The sequence below is a fragment of the Gymnoscopelus braueri genome (assembly GCF_963280865.1).
Source record: "Gymnoscopelus braueri genome assembly, chromosome: 5".
NCBI classification, from domain to species: Eukaryota; Metazoa; Chordata; class Actinopteri; order Myctophiformes; family Myctophidae; genus Gymnoscopelus; species Gymnoscopelus braueri.
In genome coordinates this window covers 14,178,776-14,200,202 of record NC_137606.1, presented here as the reverse complement: position 1 = coordinate 14,200,202, position 21,427 = coordinate 14,178,776, and the positions used below count along the sequence as shown (strand labels likewise).

General features: G+C 40.3%; 1 protein-coding gene across 3 annotated transcripts; it reads left to right on the top strand.

Moving 5' to 3' along the window:
• Positions 1-735: 735 nt before the first annotated feature.
• On the top strand, positions 736-20,833 carry akt2 (v-akt murine thymoma viral oncogene homolog 2). Of its 3 annotated transcripts, XR_013933231.1 has the most exons (15): positions 736-1,130; positions 4,770-4,936; positions 6,207-6,338; positions 6,449-6,563; positions 7,929-8,085; positions 10,123-10,254; positions 10,774-10,839; positions 10,946-11,014; positions 11,284-11,406; positions 11,945-12,073; positions 14,641-14,855; positions 15,731-15,818; positions 16,117-16,219; positions 16,322-19,590; positions 19,652-20,833. XR_013933231.1 is itself a non-coding variant. In XM_080429662.1 (14 exons), exons 2-14 carry the CDS (start codon positions 4,891-4,893, stop codon positions 16,399-16,401), a joined length of 1,452 nt encoding a protein of 483 aa, XP_080285788.1. In that variant the 5' UTR covers positions 736-1,130; positions 4,770-4,890; the 3' UTR covers positions 16,402-20,833. The 3 variants fall into 3 exon arrangements, 2 of the variants coding, with proteins under 2 accessions (XP_080285788.1, XP_080285787.1); XM_080429662.1 differs by having other exon boundaries at positions 6,452-6,563; positions 16,322-20,833; XM_080429661.1 differs by having other exon boundaries at positions 16,322-20,833.
• The last annotated feature ends 594 nt before the right edge of the window (positions 20,834-21,427 follow it).

Sequence of the window (21,427 nt, the reverse complement as noted above, 5' to 3'; positions counted from 1 at the left end):
TAACAGAAAACAGAAAATACACTAGTAGTGAGCCCTGGTTACCCATATGGGGTTTATGTGGTTAAAATGTTTTTTGTTTTTTTTGTGTCAATAAATATGTTTTTGTATACATTTTACTCTATTTGTTTGTTTCCTAATCCTTCCACTAATAATAGTTATGCGTGGTACTGGCTGTTCAGGTGCAGTGGTCCCTCACTGGCTCGCACTGCACGTCATGTCCTGTTTGTGTGCGTATGTGGGGTTGCTGTTCTGTGCAGGGTTGCCATGTCCGCTTATTATAAGCGACTTTGGGCTCATCTTTTCTGTGAAGTCGCTTGTAAATATTGGTGGTTGCGGTTTTTTGGACTTGTTTCGAAAGTGCAGTTGCTTATTTGGGCTTGTTTCCTAAATGTTGTTTAAACCAGTGATTCTCAAACATTTGCATGTCAAGGACCCCCAAATTAATATGTATTTGTCTGGGGACCCCCATCTGAAAATATTTAGTGCCAGGGACCCCCCCCCCCCCATACAAGATTTGTGTTGTTAAAATGTTTCAAAAATGTTCCAACTTTTTATTCACCCAATATATTTGTATTTCTTTTTGTGAAAATAGCAGATCTACAATCTCACAGCGCGTTGCATCGCGACGCGTTGTGAGCTTGTAGATCGGCTACTTTCTAGTGGCTTGTTTTGGGCTTGTTTTCCTAGACCTGGTTGGCTGCTTGTTTCTCTCGCAAAGGCTGGCAACACTGGTAGCTTGGATGGACGGATGGCCTATACGCGCTAAGCAGGCGGCCAACTACCACTAAAAGGGAATAAGAGTCTAAAATACAGACATTTTAAACGGTCTGGTGGGAATATATATTTTTTTACGTTGTGGAAATACCCAGTCGTCACGATCGAGACCAGTCTATTGTAATTCCTCCTGCTGCTTGAAGCACTGCAGCAACAACACAATTAAGACGCACGCCGCCGTTGTGTGTGGGAAGAAAGCAGTGGATCCCCAGTGATCCAGTGGATCTAAAAACTGTGTGATCATTGACAGAGATCAATACACACAGGCTACCGCTGGAAGGAGAACTGCTGATTACTTTGATCTTTTCAACGCCGCGATAACTACAAGGGCTTTTAGTCAAAACGAAGAAGTCGAGGTAAGAAAACCATGTGGTGGTACACCAGATTTGGTGACCTAGTCAATTATGTTACGTCAGAAGTAACTGTTTTCATTTTTTTTTGGGTTGATGATTTAAAAAATAACAGACAAAAAAAAGTGAATTCGACATCACCTGAAAACGTTTAGGTTTGTTGTCGGAAATAGTCCATTCCATAGGTCTCCATCATCCTTTTGGTGTGAACTGAACTCAGCGACCTCTGGCGTCACAGGATTCTCTAGTTTGCCGACTTCCGTGTAACGCAGTTAATGCTAGCCCTGGTCTGGCTACGGTGGCTAGCAACACTGGGCTAATAACCTAGCATTTAGCTGTGTGTGTGTGTGTGTGTGTGTGTGTGTGTGTGTGTGTGTGTGAATACTTTATTAGCAGTTTGCAAAAACAAGCACAGGAAAGTACAGTTCAATACAAGATCTGCTCGGAGGATTTTAAACCCAAGAAAACCTATGGCTTGTTTCTATTGAGGTTCTTTGTACTTGTACTCTCTGTGTGTGTGTGTGTGTGTGTGTGTGTGTGTTTATGGTCCATGTCTACTCCTTACACACTACTGTCAGTTTGGATATCGTCCAAATTAACGCATCACATAGGGACTTGCAGTGGTGGAAAAAGTACTATATATACTTGTGTACTCAAGTAAAAGTATCAATACTGCAATGTAAAAATACTCTATTATAAGTAAAAGTCTGGAATTCAAAATGTACTTGTGTAAAAGTAAAAAAGTATTGGCATCAAAATGTACTTTAAAGTACCAAAAGTAAAAGTACTCGTTATGCAGAATGTCCCATTTCACACTATAAAAATAGCAGATCGGCTATTTTCAAATGGCCGAAATGTTTTGTAATAATAATCAAAATCTATAAAGTAACTATTAAGTAAAAAGTACAATATTTGCCTTGAGATTTAGAGGAGTAAAAGTATTGAAAAATGGAAATACTCCAGTAAAGTAAATGTACTTAGTTACTTTCCACCACTGGATCATATAGGGACTTGCGTTTGAGTCAATGCATTATCTAACATTTTGGCATCTTAGAGAGGTGCTCGACTTTACTGAGAAATGACGTAAGATTAATACAGAATTAATTAGTCAAAACAGGTTACTGGCCATGTCGTCTAACGTTTTTTATGACTCATTTAGTTGACTTATCATGATATGATCAAGTTGGTCTTTGCATGTTTGTATTTGGTTAGGTCATTGGTTCTCAAAGTGGGGTCCGGGGACCCCCAGGGGTACTTGAGGGGGTTCAAGGGGGTCCCCAGCTAAATGATGGATAGTATTAGGAACCAAATGGACCCTTATGGGTCTGTAACTCTGAGAGTGTACAAATGGAACCAAATGGACCCTAACAGGTCCATTTGGTTCCATTTGTACACTCTCAGAGTTAAATTAACATTGACTTTACAATATGAATTGGGGTCCCAGAGATGGAAATGCCATTAAATGAGGGTCCGTAGCCTAATGCATGTCAAACTGGGGGGTCCTTGAAATTGAAATGGTTGAGAATCACTGCTAGAGCCGTAAAATATATTCTCTTATGGGGGTCCCTGGCATATCTTTTCAAATGGGGGTCCGCGGGCCAATAAGTGTCAATTTGGGGGTCCTTGACATGAAAAAGTTTGAGAACCACTGGGTTAGGTTAATAAAGTTAAACACACTGACTGTGTTGGGGGGAGTTCTAAAGCTGTGGCTGAAATCATAGGTCATCGTTCCACTTAATGATTGGCCCCAAGAACCACCAGTTATCAGCTTAGCCACTGGCATCAGTAGATCACTGTGGTGGGAAAAGTACTCAGATATTTTACTTTAGTACAAGCATCAATAGTGCACTGTAGAAATACTCTGTTTACAAGTAAAAGTTCCCGAATTGAAAATTTACCTGAGTGAAAGTACAAAAGCCTTGGTATCAAAATGTACTTTAAGTGCCAAAAGTAGAAAGTATACTCATTATGCAGAAAGTCCCATTTCACAAGTTTTCAAATGTACAAAAGAGTTATGAAAATAGCTGATCTACAAGCTTACTATGCCTCGCTGTCTGAGCTTGTAGATCGACTATTTTCAAATGGCCGAAATGTATATAGGGCTGAAGTGGGTAATGCATGTCTTTTAATAATAATAAAAATCTATATAGTAACTAAAGTTGTCAAATAATGGTAGTGGAGTAAAAAAAAAAGTACAATATTTGCCTCTCAGGTGTAGTGGAGTAAAAGTAAAATAATTGAAAATTTTAAATACTCCAGTAAAGTAAAAGTACCTCAAAATTGTACTTAAGTACAGTACTTAAGTAAATGTACTTGGCTACGTTACACTACTGGTAGATCATGTGGATGCATCATGCAATAAAATGGCTTGAAACAAAGGGGGAAGTAAGGCCTGCCTGCCTTATTGATTTCTATCTATGTAAACAAAGCCGTTCAAACAGACTGTGATCCTCCTGTGGCAGAATGCACCACAGTATCATTTTTCTAGAGATACTTGGAATTTCTATAACACCTGGGAGGATAGCAATTAGCAAAGGCATTAAGACCGGGAACGTCATTTTAAGATGTCTTTAGATATACAAAAATCGTAAAAAAAATGTGTAAATCTTTATTTTCTATCTTTATAAAATCTATTATTTTTAAAGCGATTTTTTTAACTCAAATCTTTGCTTCTGGGGATTCTACAAATGTCTTCTAAATCCTAACAGTTTTTTGAAAAACGAATGTTGCTATATCAGTGGTGCTCCAACTTTTTCATGTCAAGGACCCCCAAAAATTACATGTATTTGGCCGTGGACCCCCATCTCAAATTCTCAGATTCCCATCTCAGATTTAGTGTTACAAATGTTCCCTTTAAAAATATATATTCAAATATTTGCACAAATGTTCAAGAGTTTTCAAAAAAATTGCAGATCTATAAGCTCATAGTGCGGCACTCGGTGCCGCACTATGAGCTTGTATATCTGCTATTTTTGAATAGCCAAAGACGTCTTAAAATGACACCGATGCGTTCCCTTCCCGGTCTTAATGGGTTAAGGAAACCACCAAGGCTATTCTTTTCAGTCAAATAAACCTTTGAGCTTGGCAGTCCATTGCAGGCATTTTGCCGATCATTAGATCAATACCAACCACTAGCATAAGTACCCCCCATATTGGCAGTGGTGGAAAAAATACTCACACTTTTGACAAAAAAAAGTAAAAGTATCAATACTGCAAATGTAGAAATACTCTGTTACAAGTAGATGTCCGGAATTCTAAATTTACTTGAGTAAAAGTACAAAAGTATTGGTGGTATCAAAATGTACTTAAAGTACCAAAAGTAGAATGTACTCCTTAATGCAGAATTTCACAAGTTTTCAAATGCATAAAATGTGTAAAATCCTTTGGAAAATAGCAAATCTACAAGCTCACAAAGCAACGAGTTGTGAGCTTATAGATTGGCTATTTTCATATAGTGTTCTTTGGAATTTCTGACATGACGGTGTTTTTCACCTGTATGAGTGCCCCATGAATTGTGATTAAAATGATAATAGATCTAGTCTAGATCACAGGGCATTTTTGTAGTGTTTTGTGAAAAGGGCTGCTGCTTCAAATTGTCAGGTATCTGGCATTTACTGTTAACGGTTTCTGCTGATCTTTTGCCAGGTGTTGTCAAAGTTCTATGTCTGACACACTCATCTGACATACCAGCGACAGGACGAACCGCACCCCTTACCCCCACTTTCCCACAACCCCACCCTGAATCCAGAAACTCCTCCGCCCCAGCATGAACGAGGTCAGCGTCTTGAGAGAAGGATGGCTCCACAAGAGAGGTGAGACGCATTTTTTTGTTCAAGCATCAATCAATACTGTGACGGTCTTCCTAACCTTGCATTCTCTTTTGAGATTTTAAACATGCAGTATAGCTGTTTTATAATAGCACTATAGTTCATGCTCTTATTATGAGTGATTTTGAATGAGTGAGCACTGAGCAGGTAGAGTATGGGCAGTAGTAGGGCGTGTAAAGATGAACTGATAACAATCGGAGATACTATTATAATAATACATACAATTGATATAGCGCTTTTCTAGGTACTCAAAGTCGCATTACAGAAACTTTATTAGGAAGAACTAGTTAAAAAAGGTTTTAAAAAACTATAAAAGAAAGGTAAACAAAAGGAGGGGATTGGGATTTCATGTAGGGAATGCTAGTCTGAAAAGGTGGGTTTTGAGCGTAGGCTTAAACGTGGTGAGGATGGGGGCAGCTCTGTATCACCATTAATGATGCAACTACATCGATACACAGATCCCCGGGTCGATCTAAATCGACCATGAACCAAAGATGGATTTGTTATCAAATTATTATTATTGGTTCACTTTTTTTTTATGAGAGCGCTGCAAGGTAAACAAACAAGCCGGCACTATTTACAGCACACCATCAAATCAATAGTTTGTATTGGAAGCTGTGGGTGATGCCTGTACAATGCAGATACGCAAGACATAGAGCTCAAACACAACTCAGCGACGTCTACTGTCTGATATATACTTGGTTATGCGCCGGTGCTGTGCAGACGAGCGCTGAAAATAGCAGATTCTCACTCACAGTCACGACCAGTTATGATATTGATAATATGCTATATCTGCAAGATCACATTTCTGGCCGCTGCTATTTTTGTAAAACATCTTATTTGTGATGCGCGGGCCGACCCGTAACCCGCTGGTCACGCGGGTTGAACCGCAGGGCGGGCGGGTTATAGATTACGACGCAATTATCGCTGGGCGAGTGAAGTCACCAAAAAACTTCTCTCTTCTCTCTCTCTGGCCCTCCCCCTGTCCCCCCCTCTCTCTCTCTCTGGAAAGCAATTAAATGGACTTGCTTGTGTGTGTTTTTTTTTTTTTTTTTTTGGGGGGGGGATGCGGGGCGGGCTGGGTCGTTGATTTATATTAATTTTTTGCGGGACGGGTTGGGGCGGGTTATGAAAAAATACTAGTGGATATGTAACCACACTATTGAACACATGGAATACTAGAGCCTCAATTAAGCTGGAACGCAGTCAAACATAAACCCTATTGGCTCACATGTCCTCTGTCCATTTACACCAGGTGAATACATTAAAACATGGAGGCCTCGCTACTTCATCTTAAAGAGTGATGGTACCTTTGTCGGCTACAAGGAGAAGCCTGAGCTGTCCAGTGACCACAGCCTCCCACCACTCAACAATTTCTCCGTTGCAGGTTGGTTTGTCCGCCTCTGTGGGCTTTTTGTATGCTCGGTTCTGTGTTTCTGTTGTCGTGAGATGTTCTTTAGCTCCGTCCTAATAGAGCGTCATGTGTGTTGTGCTCAGCAGAATGCCAGCTGATGAAAACTGAGCGACCAAGGCCAAACACATTCGTCATCCGTTGTCTACAATGGACCACCGTGATAGAGCGCACCTTCCATGTGGAGAGCAATGAGGAGAGGTGAGGGGAAGTTCAGGGCTATGCAGTCCAAAGGTTTGAACTTAATTCTTGTTTCTTCTCCTTGAGAATTGTATCCAAGTGTTGCAAACTAAATTTTTGTGTATTCCCTCTCATCATACATACATCTGACATCTGTGAAGATTCAAGATTTAAATACTTTATTTGTCACATAACTCATACGTATATTAGAACTAGAAGTGAAATATTGGTGCTAGTAATGTCTAACGTCTATCTATATATCGTAAATGGATTTTTTAAATCTTGGAGGTGATAACTAACGACCAAATAAAACTAACTGTAACTATAGCATATGGTTGTCTTATAACTAACTTTCAGAGTACATCCCACTGGTTGAGAAACACTTTTTTAGCTGCTGTAAGGACCATAGGACCAAAGAAAAGGTTGTGTTAACTAAGCCATGGAGGACTTCAAAAGGCCATTGTATATATTATAATTATAGAGAAATACATTGTGCAGTATTATAAAGGTCTGCATTAAATCTGATTACGTATTCACCCCTAACCTCTCACTCTTAGTCTTCAGTATAAACCCTACTAAACAGTCAAAAAGGACTGAATAGGACTTTACTGTCAACCATTTTCCAAAACACTGCCTGCCAGTAGATTTTGGAATAATAACTAGATTATTTATTTTATAGATTAAAAATTTCAACTGATAAACCCACCGTAAAATGATCTGCTTCTTCGGCTGATGTTTCCGACGCTGTTGAAAAGTCATGGATGTTTGAAATTAATTAATCTTTCCTCCGAGGCCTATTTTCATATAGACCATACATGGGCAACTGGCGGCCCGGGGGGGGGGGCACATGCGGGCCCCACCTTCACTTAATGCGGCTCGCAGGTTAATATCTGAATACTGATATATTATTTCACTATTTCAGCTGTTACAATTCCAAACATGCAAACATGACCCGCTTTAATTACTTCAGTCTATATTAGTAGCTTAATGACTAGTATTACAATTCTATTGTCTTTTTTATGTCCAATGTATTTGTATTTAAGTTCATAAAGTTAACATAAGTATAATATAGTATAAGTATAGCATTTGAAATGAGATTAAAATGTTACTTTTCAGGATTCAAATTCAAAAATAGCAAAACGAAAAATCTGGTTTCCAATTCAAAATAGCTAAAATAGCTGATCTACAAGCTCAAAACTTTAATTTATGAAAAAAGTTAAATTACGGAGATAAGAGCTGTCTGCCCAACAGTATATGCAATGTGGCCCTCTGGAGTGAGTGTGGAAATGTAGTGGCCCTCTCCATCATCAAAGTTGCCCACCCCTGACCATAGCAATCATCAATGTAGTAAACTAACTTGATGGCGACACAACACTTGCGTTTCAGGGAGGAGTGGATGCGAGCCATCCAGACGGTGGCCAACGGCCTGAAGAGTCAGCAGCAGGACGAGGAGCCCATGGAGATCAAATTTGGCTGCTCGCCCAGTGACAGCAGTGGAGCCGAGGAGATGGAGGTCGCCATGTCCAAGTCACGATCCAAAGTGGTCAGTGTTCGGCTCACACACCTCACAAAAGAATTCACACCTTCATTGACAAACCGTTAATATTTTGTGCATTTCAACATAGCTTGGTGCAGGTGCGTAGAACAGAACCATGTAACCCCATTAACCCATTAAGACCGGGAACGCATCTGTCATTTTTCAATCTGGGAACCCATTGCCAAATGAAAAGGAAAAACAGCGCCCTCTGCTGTTTTTTACTATCTGACTTGGCTCTGGGAGGAAGTCGACGTAGCACACGTACGCAAGGAAACCGGGGTTTTGGTCTGCCTTCAGCCTTTCACTTCCGGTGGTGCGACTATGTTTTCATTCCCACTAACAATATTTCTACACGGAACACTAACACCACTTCTCCCAGAGAACATGGATCGTTTTGGTTATAAGCCCACTTGTTTCTATGATGAAAGAGCAAGTTAAAATGTGAATATCTTTCCGTGGTTTTGTCTGCTCCGAGGACGCTATTGTTAAATTAGTTTCGGTTTGTTTCTAGTGGGGAAGGATCGGCAGACACGTAAATCCCGGCCACTACATTTCATTGGGTAAAGCGCGGCCTGCTTCCTGATCTGAAGACACGCCCACATGTAGGCCAGTGCGTACGCGATATGACGAACCCCCCCGACAGATTCAAACGCAGAGCAGAATCTGTTCTTGAGAGATTAGTCATTTTTAGATGTCTTTGGCTATTCAAAAATAGCAGATATACAAGCTCATAGTGCGGCACCGAGTGCCGCGCTATGAGCTTGTAGAACTGCTATTTTTCTGACAAAATCGTGACAATTTTTGCAAATCTTTAAATATATATATTTTTAAAGCGAGCATTTGTAAAGAGGCAAAGATTTGAGTTTCAAATGTTCTCTTTAAAAATGTATATATTCAAAGATTTGCACACATTTTCACGATTTTTCAAAAAATAGCAGATACTGTATACAAGCTCATAGCGCGGCACTCGGTGCTGCGCTATGAGTTTGTATATCTGCTATTTTTTAATAGCCAAAGAAATCTAAAAATGACACACAGATGCGTTCCCGGTCTTAATGGGTTACGCCTAATTTATGCTCAGTCGCACGTTGTAAACGGTAGACCTACAAGCTCACAACGCGTGGAGTAGGTCTGCTGTTTTTTGATGCACGCAGCGCAACACTGTCTTGCGACGAAGTATGAATCAGGCTTTACGCTATCACTTTGTTGCTCGCAGTATTTTAACTGAAAGATGCAAGCATTTACTTTAGGCTTTATTTTTATATGATTGTGCTTTTGATCATTTAGCAAAGTTTTTTATAGTGTGTTCATTTTGTCTTTGATCTTGTCATAGTGATTTATATCTTCTACACGTGTATTCGTTACAGGTAGAGCTGGGCACTTGATCGAAAATATATCAAAAGCGACATTTAGAACCTCTAACGGACTTAATCTCGCTCATGTAGGTTAATTGAATAATCATGAAGCAGGGTTTTGTTTGTGATAAATTAGTTTTTACTAAATCGATTGGTCTGATTAACCACTTAAGCCCTGAATTATACTTCGATGTATGGTGATGTGCAAAAATGGCATCCCCATCATATTAAATGTTCAGATCTTGTGAGAGAATTGTGAGGGCAGTGTAAAATGTGTATAAAATAATCGTTCATTAATCTTTATCGAAGCAAAAGTTTGACATAATCGTGATATTGAGTTATATCACCCAGCCTTAGCTACAGGGACTGTATTCTTCCATTGTCTGTTACTGAACATATATGTTGTCTGCTGACTTGCCCAGAGGATTTGTTTGTTAATTGAGGTTGATGGAAATGCTTTTTTTTCTAATCTAAATTCCAAGAATGGAAAAGCTCTCAGTAGCTTGATTCTTGTGTAAATAATTACTAGAAGTGATAAAGTGAAACAGGTATGCCAGTGCCACCTTCTGAAAACCTGGTACTACAGTTATGCTCAGACAGTATTGGTGCGCTGCTAGACATGTCATCTTAATCCAAGCATCTCTCTCTCTCTCTCTCTCTCTCTCTCTCTCTCTCCTTGTTCCCCCAGACCATGAGTGACTTTGACTACCTGAAGCTATTAGGCAAGGGCACATTTGGCAAAGTGATCCTCGTCAAGGAGAAGGCCACTGGGATGTACTATGCCATGAAAATACTCCGCAAAGAAGTCATCATTGCCAAAGTGAGTGCTAATTTCACTGTCACCACAGGGAATTAGGCCTGTCGCAATTATTGCATAATTTATTAACAAATGATTATTTGAGATAATCGCAATTATTTGAGATAATCGTTTCCATGTTGAGAAATGTTCATACATTTTCAAATACTATATTGAAACTATACTACAGAAATATCTGATCTACAAGCTTACGGCATGTCACAAATGAAGCTTGTAGATCAGCTATTTCCGCTATTTTTATTCATTTTAAAGCATACAATTATTTCTTTGTATAAGTTATTTGTCATATCTGCCCTGTGCAATATTTGATTACGAAGCCTAAAAAGCAAACAGAAATGAAATTTGTATTCTTATGTTCAATGTCAAAAACACAATTATAGCGATAATCACAATTACTTGTGTGACAATGAATCATCAACTACTACAATCAGCCCTATAGGGAATTCACATATTATGGTGATACATTTCATGCAACTGTCATCTAATGGTGTGTGTGTGTGGACTCTGTTTGTATAATACTAGGATGAGGTGGCACACACAGTTACAGAGAGCAGAGTTCTCCAAAATACAAGGCATCCATTCCTGACGGTGAGTTACTAACTTCTGGACAACTTTATTCTCCATTATTGTTCGAATCAAAGACGTTACATTTAAAATAAACTGGTGCCAACTATTTGTTTTGTCCACTCCTTAGACACTAAAATATGCCTTCCAAACACACGACCGGCTATGCTTTGTGATGGAGTATGCAAACGGTGGGGAGGTGAGTTCTGTTTTTAGTTTTCCCTTCGATTCACATCTGTCCTTTTAATCATATTACATGTATTTTATTATAGTACCTTTCTTATGTATGTGTGTGGAGTGCAGCTCCAGGTACTTGACAAACAGTATTAGGACAGCAGACAATATAGTGACAGGGAACACACAGCAAGGAAATCATATTAACGATGTATACTCACTGTATGTGTTGACATGTATGACCTTTTGAGAAGATGCTCAGTTGTTCCTCCTTATCCTTATTTTTCTCTGCAGCTCTTCTTTCACTTATCCCGAGATAGAGTATTCACAGAAGACCGGGCGCGATTTTATGGTGCCGAGATAGTGTCTGCACTGGAATACCTACACTCACGCAATGTAGTTTACAGGGACCTAAAGGTAATGCATCCTCTCTGAGTCTCTTCCCTCATCGATACGCTATAATCCACAGTCTGAACAGACATTATTTTAGCTTGAACAGCCAGTTCAAGAGGGGAACATGATGCCATGGAATCAGAGGACTGGTCTTATTGTTACAAATGGGTGATATCAGGGTTTGTAGGTGCGAGATATCCAGGGATTACTACTACTTATGTCAGCTTCTCTTTTGCTTCATGTAAATGTCTTAATACCAATCTAACATTTACTATCAATCATACTTCAATCAAGTAACAGCACTTCTGTTATGTAATGTATGGAGTCTCTCCACGTAATGTATGTACCGTAGTCTCTCCACCTCAGCTGCCAAGTTCATATGTAAACAGAAAAGCAGGATGCCACTATGTCCTCTACTTAATAGGAAGGTCTCATGTTCATTACCTTCTGGCGTGCCCGTGAGCGCTCAACCCCATGGCCGTTCACCCCTCTTCCATGTTGGTGTGGATAAGAACATCAGCTAAGTGTTTAAAGTGTAAAGTTATCTTGTTTCCTTCTTCAGCTGGAGAACCTAATGCTGGACAAGGATGGGCACATAAAGATAACAGACTTTGGCCTGTGTAAAGAAGGCATTACTGACGGGGCCACCATGAAAACCTTCTGTGGAACCCCAGAATACCTGGCCCCAGAGGTAACTTCCATAATACCATTTTATTTGTCTGACCACAACTATGTAATTGTCCACGTGAGCATGTGATTGAAACTGGTACTGGTTAGCATATTGAGTTCATAGACGTGATGGATACATTTTAATGTAAAGTATGAAGAATTGAAACTATTTTGTAACATTAATTATTTAAGTAAAAGTCGGTACACCACAGGGCTCCTCCCAATATTTCTCATTATGAAGGGGTAATAGCCTCTACACACTGTACGATATTTGACCCGATTTGGCTCTCGGGGATATTTTTTGGTGATCGCAGAGAAAACCACCGATCTCAGTCCAGATCGGGCGTTCCTCGGCGAGGTGTTGATCGCGCAGTGTGTAAGGTACTCCGAGAAGAAACACCCCGATAAATTGCGCTCGGCGAGCGGTTCCCAATAATTTTTACTTTTCTAGCATGTTGGATATTTGGGCTTGTCGGATCCGATGAGAGCCGTGCTACACCCAATCAGAGCAATTGAGGAATAGGGCTGAGAGAGAGAGAGAGAGAGAGAGAGAGAGAGAGAGAGAGAGAGAGAGAGAGAGAGAGAGAGAGAGAGAGAGAGAGAGAGAGAGAGAGAGAGGGGGGAGGGGGGAGGGGGAGGGGGAGGGGGGAGAGAGAGAGAGACACACATTTGTCCTACCAAGACAAGATATCTAGAGAAAAAAAACTCCTGGGTTGTTAGGAGCAGTACTCCGTCTCTCTGCCCGAGGAGGACCAATCCACCCTTTAGTATAAGATACAGTGGTGAGTATCATAACTATCACCGGTAATTAATTATGGTACCAAAATGTATCTAGGGAGCAAGGATGTTGCCTGGCATAGCGGTTTGTGCACCAGCAGGTCTGTTCATGTCAATTTTAGATTGTGTATATATACAAATGAATAAGAGCATATCTATTTAGGTTTGCTATCAAGATGAAGGCATGTTGTTCACTAAGGTCCTGCTCCAAACTGGGGCCATAAGCCATATGTAGGGTGTGTATGAATAAAAGATATTCTGCGCTAAAACAAAACCTGATGTGAGAAGGTATGTACCTCAGTGCATACTCTGCGGTACGTCCATTTTATGGGAGTTTTGTGCAGCAAAGAATCGTGAGGAGAGATTACAGAGTGCTACGTTCTCCTCCTCTTTACTAGCGTCCATCAGGTGGAAGGGAAGTTAAATGGTCCAACGTCCTTGGTGGGGGCAGTCCGGGCTCCACCAGACATAGGCGTTCAGCAGTCTGAGGCCCTTTTGGTGAATGTCGAGGCTCTGTATCGACGGCCTGAGGGCATTATTCTGTAATGGATGTGAAGGGTGTGTGTGTTGTCCTCAGCCATTTGAGAGGCCTTCTTTACTGTCCGTTTCTTATGGCTCCTGGTCCTTCCCATGAACTTACCACTGATCTTAACAACCCTGTCGAGAGTTTTCCTGTTGATGACACGCGTCAAGCCAAACCACGCTGTGTGTGTCCGTCCATTTTTGTTTGATAGGCCAATGCTACACTTCAGGATAGAGGGTAGCACCGGTCCGCCCGGAACCGAAGATCCGAGCTGAGAACCGAACCGGGTTGGGGCCAAAATATTGACTTGTCCCTCGGGCACGGGTCGGATCAGCAATTGCCGCGTGTCTTGGTCGGATCCATCGGCGTGAAACTGTGCACACACAGGGCAGAACCTCTGCCCTGCATCAGCCTTTTATCGCGCCACCAGGAGGCAGATTTTTGCTAAACAAACTTTTTGATATTACTCCTACAGATGTTGTCCAAACATCACACGAATCGGTACACATTATCTCTCCATCTATATCTGTCCGATTTTTCATATTCCATCCTGATTGGCTTAGATTGGCATCTAAAGTTTGCAGGAATGGAGAAAATGCCACCCTTTTCACATTGGCTTATTATAGTGCCACCAGCAGCCCCATCTTTGCAAAACTATTTTTTTTATATTACTCCTACAGATTTTCAATGTGTACCAAGTACATCGGTACACATTATCTCTATAGTTATGTCATCAAGACGGACCGGTCCGATTTTTCATATATCATCCTGATTGGCTAAGATTGACTTCTACTGCCTGGCCTGGCGGAGACCTGTGCTCCGAGGAGCACATTTTTCTATTTTAATTAATTTTTGTGTGACCATAGCTGAATGGGTAGAGAAAAGGTCCCAGGTTCAATTCACAGCTGCGGCTAGGTGTTGAGGTGTCCATGAGCAAGACATTTAACCCCTACCTGCTCCCCCCTAGCGCTCGATATGACTACCTGAGGGCAGTGTTAATTTTGTCGACTAAAACACTAAGACTAAGGTTTTGATATTTAGTCGACTAGACTAAGACTAAACAATTTCAGAAGACTAAAATAGGACTAAAACTAAATCGTGTGTTATTCAAAAGACTAAGACTAAGACTAAATCAGAATTTGCTGTCAAAATTAACAAGGTGATACTTGATAGCTTGAGCCTGAACTGCTTTCTTATCTAGTCTGTATAAGGGTTGCTAAAATACAAAATTGTAACTTCTTTTTGCCTCGGTATTTGTCTCACGTTCCCTTCCATTCCTACCCTACCAGGTGCTAGAAGACAATGACTATGGCCGGGCAGTAGACTGGTGGGGTCTGGGTGTAGTCATGTACGAGATGATGTGCGGCCGGTTGCCTTTCTACAACCAGGACCACGAGCGTCTGTTCGAACTCATCCTCATGGAGGAAATCCGCTTCCCCAAGAACTTGGCCCCGGAGGCCAAGGCCCTGCTGGCAGGCCTGTTAAAGAAGGACCCCAAGCAGAGGTATGTGTTAGATAAGCAAGTACAAATGGTGATTGATAATTGATAGCCCTGCACCCCTACTCCACTGTAAATGGAATGTCAGCCAGTGGACAGTTGAAGTTCTAAAATGATTGCATTGTGCTACGTTGTCAGAAAATCTTATAAGCTCCGGGTCAGGATAATTTGTTTTATTAACCTTTATTTATACAGGTGAAGAGGTGAAGTCCCATTAAAGGAGAGATCCGTGTCTGCCTATAATCATTCACCAACATACCTGATGCAGTTGACTTTTTTCAGAGAAGCCCCTGTGCTCCATTCTGCAGACCCCCTCCACAGCTAGAATGGAGCCTAGAGCATAAATCTAATTCGGCTATTTTCGTCACTCCAAACTTCTTCTTTTTTTCACGAATCCTCTCTGTGTAGTGTCCTGGCACTCACACATGCACTGTTTGCCACTCATGAGCTGCTGTTCGTACAGAACGGCTCTGATGCGTGAACTGTCGCGAGATTCTCGCGTCCCGCAAGATTTCACGTGTAGCGCTCCCCCTCCCCTCATAAGTGACAAACAGTGCATGTGTGAGTTCCAGGACACTACATAGAGAGGATTCGTGAAAAAATAATAAAGTTTGGAGCGACGAAAATAGCCGAATTAGATTTATGCTCTAGGCTCCATTCTAGCTGTGGAAGGGGTCTGCAGAATGGAGCACAGGGGCTTCTATGAAAAAAGTCAACTGCATCAGGTATGTTGGTGAATGATTATAGGCAGACACAATATATATGTATTTGGGTCCGGATTTCTCCTTTATGAGGGATCCCTCTTAAAATTCTGTACTTTAGTGGTTGGTGTCAAAGGAAAAGCTTTGGATGTTAACACTGGTGGCATTCACTGTTTTCAGGCTTGGAGGCAGCGCAGAAGATGCCAAAGAAGTGATGACCCATAAGTTCTTCGTTACCATAAACTGGCAGGATGTTGTGGAGAGAAAGGTGAGGATATCATTGAACAGAGAGAGTCAAGGAAATTACACAAAATAGACTTCATAACTTGCCATCTAATTGCTGTCCGAACGTGTGATCTGCAGTGTCCAGTAACACTTTGTGCGAGTCCTGTATGTCAATTTTAAATGTTGGTAATCCTTTGTGAATCTTTAAATGTTCAAGCTGCCTCTGCAGCATGCCCTGAAGCATGTTCCTGGTTGGAACCTCACGCTTGGTAGTAATATGTTTCAGATTTTCCTAAAGTTAGGATTTCATATGTAACAAACTTTCGTCCCCCCCCCCGTAGCTTATTCCACCCTTCAAGCCCCAGGTGACGTCAGAGACGGACACACGTTACTTCGATGACGAGTTCACTGCACAGACCATTACCGTCACACCTCCAGACAAGTGTAAGCACATCCGCTTTTATTATGAGACTGTAGCATAAATTAGGCTTAAGTAACCAATGAACTTCTTGACCAATGAACATGCATTCCTTCTGTGTCCTCCAGATGACAGCATAGACCCAGAAGATTCAGACCAGCGTACACACTTCCCCCAGTTCTCCTACTCCGCCAGCATACGGGAGTGACCGTTCAAACACTCAAAACAAGCAGGCAGGCTAACACCTTCACAACCACGTCCCTCTACACACAAACACACACACACACACACACACTCACACACTTGCACTGCTGGGGAATCTGAATGACGCAACCACAAACTGGCACAAGACACATTTTCCATCAGTCTGTCTACACACATAACTCACGCAGTCATACACAAGAAAGCAAATAAATGCACGCCAGGAGATCAACGTGAAGACGAGACATGGATCGCAGAGCATGACAAGGAAACAAGCGGTGAATAACTGACCTCAGCAGGTTTGCGTGTGGAGACCGGTGGCTTCGTATCTTGACTCCCACCAGGGCCGGCTTATGCCCTGCCTACAGGACCTGTCGCACTACTCTGGGGCTCCACATCTATCCCTTGACCTCACCATAACCAGGTTATGCCAGCAAAGTACCATCTTTCCACCAGCTGAACCCATGCTTCACACCAAAATGCTCACACACAGACGCCCGTGCGCATACAAATGGACATATGCCAACACACCAACCCTTGCATAGACTGCATTATGTACAAACCTACTTGATAGAATTTTAAAAAGGTTGGATCAAATTTTTTGAAAAATTGAGAAGATTCTTTTTTTTTGGGGGGGAGCATTGATTGTTACGGTTTTAAATATAAAGCCATATTTCTGCAATTTCTTTTTTTTTCCTTTTTTTTTTTTTTGTACAAGTGCTCTTTCTGGAACTTGCTGTTACAAATCAAGTGTGGGACTGTTCCTACAGAGTGGGAAAGAGGCAGGGGGCAGAATGATATCATGGGGGAGAAAGTGGACGAAACCTAAAGGAGAGAGAGCCCTTTCTCCAATTGCACTGTGTGTGTTGGTTTGAATGTGTGCGCGTAAGACTGCGAGAGAATGTATGAACAACCCATTTGAATCTTGACCATCCATTTGCTGTTTTTTTTAGAATTTTTGTTTTGTTTTAGTTTTTCATTTCTGAACGTTGGTGAGTAAAGGTGTCAGTGTAGGGGGAACAAAAAAGGAAGAGGAATCGTGTTAGTGCTTAGGTTTGTAAGATATGGTATTAATACCAGTAAGAGAGAGGCTAAAGCTCAATTCATGCTTCATCGCTTGACTTTGTCACTTGTCGAAAAGAATGGATTAGATATTTTCGGCAAGCGACACAGTATGAATTAGGCATAAGAATAACAGAGTTGACCCCCGTGGGAAAAGGCCAGTCCAGGTGACCATAGCTATTTAATATCTTTGTTCCATTGGTTGTCACTTCCTGCGTGAGCCAGGAGTATCTTTGTTATTTGAATGTTCCCGTATTTAAAGAATGGAAGAAAAGGTTCAATCATTGATTCATTTGTATTGCGATGAGGCCAAAATTTTACTGAAGTGGTGGATATTTGCCAGTTCAATGATTCCACTTGTAATGTTATTTGGTTTTGTGTTTTCTTTAAATCCTGTGTTTGAGTGCATAAATCTGCAAAGTCCTTTATTCTGGGCTAAAGCCTGATGTAAGTATACTTTTCTGCACGCTGATGTCTTGCACCGAAAAATAGCAGATCTACAAGCTCATAATGCTGGGCCGTATTGTGAGCTTGTAGATCGGCTATTTTTCGGTGTGCGACACTCACACACCCAAGTATAACTCAGGCTTAAAGAGTAGGCCAGGGTCCCCCTCAGTGTATACTGGAGTACACTATCAGTCACTTTTGTTTTTTAATGCTCATGTTGACACGAGCTTAATTATTCCATATTGCTGGAAGAGATGTTAGTTGCTCTTTGAGCTTTACTAAAGGAACATCATTCTTTTTTAAAATTTGTTTTTATTTTTCCTCCCTTTCAGTCCACGTATTCCTTCCTTTGGAATTCGCGTTGTATTGTTTTAAAAGTATATATATTATATTAAAATATATATAAGTTTTAAAACATGTTTGCTTTCTTTTAAGTTCTTCATTTTGGGGTTTCCATGAGGATTGTTTAGTCAGTGTAACACCGTTATCACCAAATGTAACTCTTTGATTTTGTAAATTGTTTGAAATGAACATTTTGTTATGAGAGCTATGAGCAGCCTTTATAAACCAATGTACTTTCCTCAAAGAAATTAAATATAACTGAGGCATCGTGATGGTTTAAAAAGGCTTTTAGTTTTAAATGACATTGAAGATAAGATGAGCCTGCACACTGAAAACATTAATATATTCCATTGTATTAACATGTCTATCCTCATTTAAAGAAAAATTGTTGCTATCAATGCAGCGTCTCCTCAGACTCGTATAACGTTTCTTTGCAGTACCTTTCACATTAGCTTCCTCCAAAGTATTTGATATATTCTCTACACTATTTTTCTTTTAGATTACTCAAGCCAAATTGAGCTCAAATCTAACGTCTAAAGTCCATAATCTTTAATGTTGATTAAATATTCGGTTAACAAATGTGGTAAAATATATGAAATACTATCCTGTTTAGATAACTGAAAAGTAAATTACTGAAAATAATGGCATTTTTAGAAAAAAAAATCGGCTTTGTGGATTAAAGTTAGTAGACCATTAACATTTCTCTTGTCAGTACAGTTACTGAATAAGAAATGCAACCATTATAAGAGTTAATTCTATATTGGTTCTGTAGTGTTCAGAAGGATAATGAAATGGAATCAAAATGAGATGGCTACAATGTTTAACCATTTAGAGAACTGTGATTCATTTATATAGCAGTCTGGAATACCCCTCATTTCATGTCAGCAACAGCTCTTTATAGTGTGTGTGTGTGTGTGTGTGTGTGTGTGTGTGTGTGTGTGTGTGTGTGTGCGCATGTGTTGTGGATTTGTGCATTTGAATTGCTTGATATTCAAGAGCATTTGAGAGAAAAACAACAAAAATGTTATAATTCATGTTGATATAGTGGGACAAAGTAATGATGGTAATAACAGTTTATAAGGCACTTTTGTATCAGTTACAAAGTTAAGTTTCACTGGCTGCCTGTGAGCTTTTCGTCTGAATTCATAGATCTCACTCTGTTCTTCCAGAAGTTTCTGCTGTCATCTCAACACACCTTCCCCTTTTTTGTGAATGCAGTTTTAATTGCATAGCTTTCCCTACACTTGACAATGACCTGTAAATGTTGAGTCCTGTAACAGTGCATCTGGGGAGGGGAGTATTAGAGGCCAGGCAGCTCTGCTGCCAGTTTCTAATGTTATTGACAGTACTCTTCTTTTTCCTAAAACTGCTTTCCTATGAAAGAAAAAACATTTTTTTCCGCACAGAGGTCTAGTCCAGTTTTAGTCTGAAATTCTAAATTAAAAAAATTGGATCATAATCTGCTGTACTTGCTCACAATGCAATGTGTTGTGTGCTTGTAGATCTGATATTTTCAACAACAAACAAAAGGAATATTTGGAAACATTTTAACAACAAATCTTGTCCCTGGCAAAAGATGTTCTCAAATGGGAGTCCGAGGCCAATACGTTTTTATTTTGCGGACCTTGACATGAAATAGTTTAGGAATCACTGGGTACCCACCAGACATCACCCCCCTCTCTCCCTCCTATTCATCATACAGTTGAGTGACAAGGCAACCCTTGGTTTGTTTTGTTCCCTCACAGTAAAATATTTCTGGGTTCAAACCTAGAGGGTGCCTCTCTTCTCCATTTGATACTTTTCCCTCCTATTCTCTTCATCCCCCTTTTCTCCTCTTCGTCTCCTCTGTGTCTTTCTATTCTCTGCTTCTTCAACTTATGCTCCTTTCTCCTCTGCAACTTCGTCTTCTTTTTCTCTACGTTTTCCTCTCAGACGTATATGCTACAGCTTTGCAACTTTTGTCAAAATGTAGTCTCAAAGTTGTTGAATTCATATAAACTTTTGGAAATTATGAACTGTAAAGATATTTACCTTTATAATTATTATAATTATTGTGCAAATGCCACAGAAATGGCAACGCAGCATCTTCAGACCTTCCCTGTCAGATATTTTCATTTGGACACAATTTCCACAGCACATCAAAATATCTGATTGAAAATGGTATCGTACACTTTTTACTGTAAATTCTTCTTTAATTCTGTACAGCGTTTCCCTTTTCACCCTCTTCTCCTTTTTATTCTTCCTCCTCTTGTTCACATCTTCTCGTCTTCATCTTCCCCTACATCTTCTCTTCTTCATTTTATCTTCTCCTTGCCCGGCCCCATCTCATTGCTACTAGCAGCTAATTTCCTTGATACCATGAAAACCTAATATGTTGAGATTTGGGAATGGTAGACTACTTGACTCTATAGTGCTCTCTCTCTCTCATGTTCTTCTTAAAGAGATGGAGCTGAGCAAAAGCGAATGATGATTCTTTTTTTCTTTTCTTTTTTTTTGTCTAACCATAACAATACTGGAAACCAAGGGTTTGTAAACTGATAAGTCACAGATGAAATTAATTTGCAATAAATATATTTTTAACAAATTAATTATTAATACATAGATGCCATTGGTTCTTGCCGCTGTTGCTGCTATGACACGTGAATTTCCCTCCGGGGATCAATAAAGGCTTATCTTATCTCATCTTATCTTATATCTTATCTTATCTTTCACATGCCACAACCAGACTGTGTGTAGGAATTCTTTGCCTTTGTTCTTGATATCATAGGCTAGTATTTTCTCACTCCCACCCCCAGTGTTACACTGAAATGGGTAACCTATCAAAATTGCAATTTTGGCAAAGACCTAAATGATTCTCTATTTATTTATTACATCATTTGGGTTAGAGTTTGACAGGTCACCAATTCCAATGTTTCACCTGTCTGCTGTCAAGCACACACACACACACACACACACACACACACACACACACACACACACACACACACACACACACACACACACACGTGGTGGAAAGTAACTAAGTACATTTACTTAAGTACTGTACTTAAGTACCATTTTGAGGTATTGGAGGTATTTCCAATTTCCAATACTTTTACTTCTACTCCACTACATCTCAGGGGCAAATATTGTACTTATACTCCACTGCAATTATTTGAAAACTTTAGTTACTAATTATTTTG